Source organism: Trichechus manatus, unplaced genomic scaffold (assembly GCF_000243295.1).
Source record: "Trichechus manatus latirostris isolate Lorelei unplaced genomic scaffold, TriManLat1.0 scaffold00087, whole genome shotgun sequence".
NCBI classification, from domain to species: domain Eukaryota; kingdom Metazoa; phylum Chordata; class Mammalia; order Sirenia; family Trichechidae; genus Trichechus; species Trichechus manatus.
The window spans coordinates 3,096,504-3,099,144 of record NW_004444023.1 but is presented as its reverse complement, the minus strand read 5'-3'; the positions used below and the strand labels follow the sequence as shown (position 1 = coordinate 3,099,144).

General features: G+C 61.3%; 1 protein-coding gene across 1 annotated transcript in view; it reads right to left on the bottom strand.

Moving 5' to 3' along the window:
* Positions 1–990: 990 nt before the first annotated feature.
* The window catches only part of ZSWIM9 (zinc finger SWIM-type containing 9), a 22,217-nt gene continuing 20,566 nt past the window's right edge, over positions 991–2,641 (bottom strand). Inside the window, exon 4 of the mRNA XM_004381809.3 lies at positions 991–2,640. Within this exon, the coding sequence (XP_004381866.2) occupies positions 991–2,640 (1,650 nt within the window). The remainder of the gene's footprint in view (position 2,641) is intronic.

Genomic DNA, 2,641 nt, shown 5'->3' with positions numbered 1-2,641 from the left:
TTTGAGCCGCCATGGGGTTGGATTCATCTGTGGGTCCTTCATTCCATGTAGCCCCCAGAGGCCTTACTGATAGAAAGGAGGACTGCTGGACCATCTCCATTCCCCCTCTGGATCTGAGCCTCCCACCTTCCCCAGAAGCCAAGGCCTCAGCGTGAAAACCAAAATAACATTGTTTTATTCCAGTTGTGATGCACAGCAATCCAGACAGTTCCCTGTCTCCACTGGAGAGCCTCCACCCCAACCTGCCAGTCATCCATAGAAGGTGAGGGGGCTCCAAGCCTCCAGGCTTTGGAGAAAAACCAGAATCACCCCCCTCCTTGATATTTCACTCTCTGTCTCCCGTATCTTTTGTCTTGCTTCCTTTTTTGTCCCCTCTCCTCCATCCTGGTCTCTTCTCCTTCCCCCCTACTCTTCTGCCTCCCCCTTCCCACTTACCCCCATTTCTGCCCCTTCTCTTGTCCTCTCTCCTCCCATTTTTGTTTCCCTCTTCTATCTTTTCTCCCCTTATCTCTCTTTCACTTGTCTTATTCTATGCTTTCTCCCTTGTTTTTCCCTTTGCCCCCTCCATTCCTTAAAACTGACCAGTCCATTCCTGCACTTTCCTCTGCCCTGACACTCCCCATATCCTGTGTCCTTCCCGAACCTCCAGCATTCTCACCACCCCGCCCCCAGCTCTGCCCCTTTTATTCCTTCTGCTGTGACCTGCCCCCGTCTACACCTCTCTTCACACACTTCCTCTCCAGATGGAAGCCATCTGAATCCACCCTGGCCTTCACCCTCCTCCGAAGCTGTGGTGTCAGGACCTCAGAAGGCATTGTCAGCTTCCCCTCTGATCCACAGAGGCAAACTGCCAAGATGAGGTCCCTGGATGCCCCAGGAGGTGGCCAGAGGGACTGGGGTGGTCTCCTTGGCCTCAGCCCTGTTATCTTTGGGATCGAAGGATGCCCTCTTGCCCTCACCTTGGAGGGTGGCGGGCAGGTGCCTGAGGGGTTAGGGCTCTGGGGCTGTCCCCCAACAATCCCTGAGCAGGTCCATGTGGAATAAAGCTGCCCCAGTGAGGAGGCGCGCTGCGAACAGGTGGCGGCAAGGCAGACGCCAGGCAGCGTGGATGGAGCAGCTGCAGCGTGTTAGGGCTACGTCCAGGAAGAAGTCCGAGGTACCGTCCTTGATGGCAAAGCCAGCTCCTGTCCAGCGGAAACCCCGGGTCCCGTGCTGCCTGGCGAAGGTCAGCTCCTCGGCCACCAGGTCAGCCAGCTCTGGCCCGCAGGCTGCTCGGAATTTGGCCAGGGGTTCCCAGTCCACCTCCTCCTCTCCTGAGGGGCGGCACAGCCTGTTTGGTTCCCCGGGGCCTTCTCTTTCGCCTCCGTCTGGCAGGCTTTCCCCCGCGGCCTGGTACACTCTCCTCGTCACTGCCCATTCGGGATCCCCCTCAAACACAGCCCCCACAGGCGTGCCACACATGACTCCATTCCCCAGCCCTGGATGCCCCCCTCCTGTGTCCCCCCACCCCATTCCTTGTCCTGCTCGGCTGTTGGGGTCCATAGGCCAGGCTTCTCCTTCATCTCCATTCTCCAGGCCTGGAACCCTTGTGTCCCCTAGCTGGACCAGAACGATGTCCTCCAGGCCCCTTCTTCTTTTGACCCCCAGTCGCACTCCCCTCTCTTCTCCAATCTCTGGCCCTCTCCCCCTCTCATCTCCCCACTTGGGGCCCCTTTGGTCTCCGTTCTCAGGGACCAGCTCCTGAGGCTTTTCCAAATGAACTCCCCTCCAGTTTTGGACCTCCAGCGCCCTCCCCTTCTCCCCTTCCAGCTGCAGCCCCTTCCAGTCTCTGGTTTTCAGGCCACTGGCCCTTTCATCCTGCAACTGGGCTCCCCTCCAGGTGCTCCCCTCTAGATTCCTGGCCCTCTCACATGGGTTCCCCCTGTGGTCTGTGCTCTCCAGCACCCTGATCCTTCGCTCCTCCAACTGGGCCATCCTCCAGGCATACTCTTCCAGCCCTCTTAGCCCCTGCTCCTCCAGCTGGGCCCCTCTCCAGACATAACCTTCCAGTCCCCAATCTTTCTCATCCCCCAACGGGCCCCCCCTCCAGTCTCTGATCTCGGGCCCTCTCATGCGCTCATTCTCTAGCGAGGCTGCTCTCCAGACACTCCCTTCCAGTCCTCTCACCTTGGGGGTCTCCAACTGGAGCCCCCTCCAATCTCTGAGGTGCAATCCCCTCCCCTTCTCACTTTCTAACTGGGCCCCTCCTCCGCCTCTGGTCTCCAGTTCTCTCACCCACTCCTTCTCCAATGGGGCCCCTCCCCCGTCCCCCGTCCCCAGGCCCTTCGTCCTCTCGCTCTCCACCTGAGCCCCTCTCCTCGGCTCGCCCTCCAGCCACGGCCCCCCGCCGTCGGGACCCTCGGGCGCTGCCTCCCCGGTCGCGTCAGCCCACTGCATGGCCACCAGGTCACGGAGGCACTGCGCCACGCTGCGCGACGGGCTGAGGCGGCGCAGCAGGCGCCGGCGGTGGCTGCGCACCAGGGCGCACGCGTCCAGGTCGCGGGCCGCCTCGAAGGCGCGGAAGCGGACCCACATGTCGCGGCGCGGCGCCCAGTTGCGCTCGAAGTAGTCGACGAAGGCGGCCGGGCCGTGCGCGCGCAGC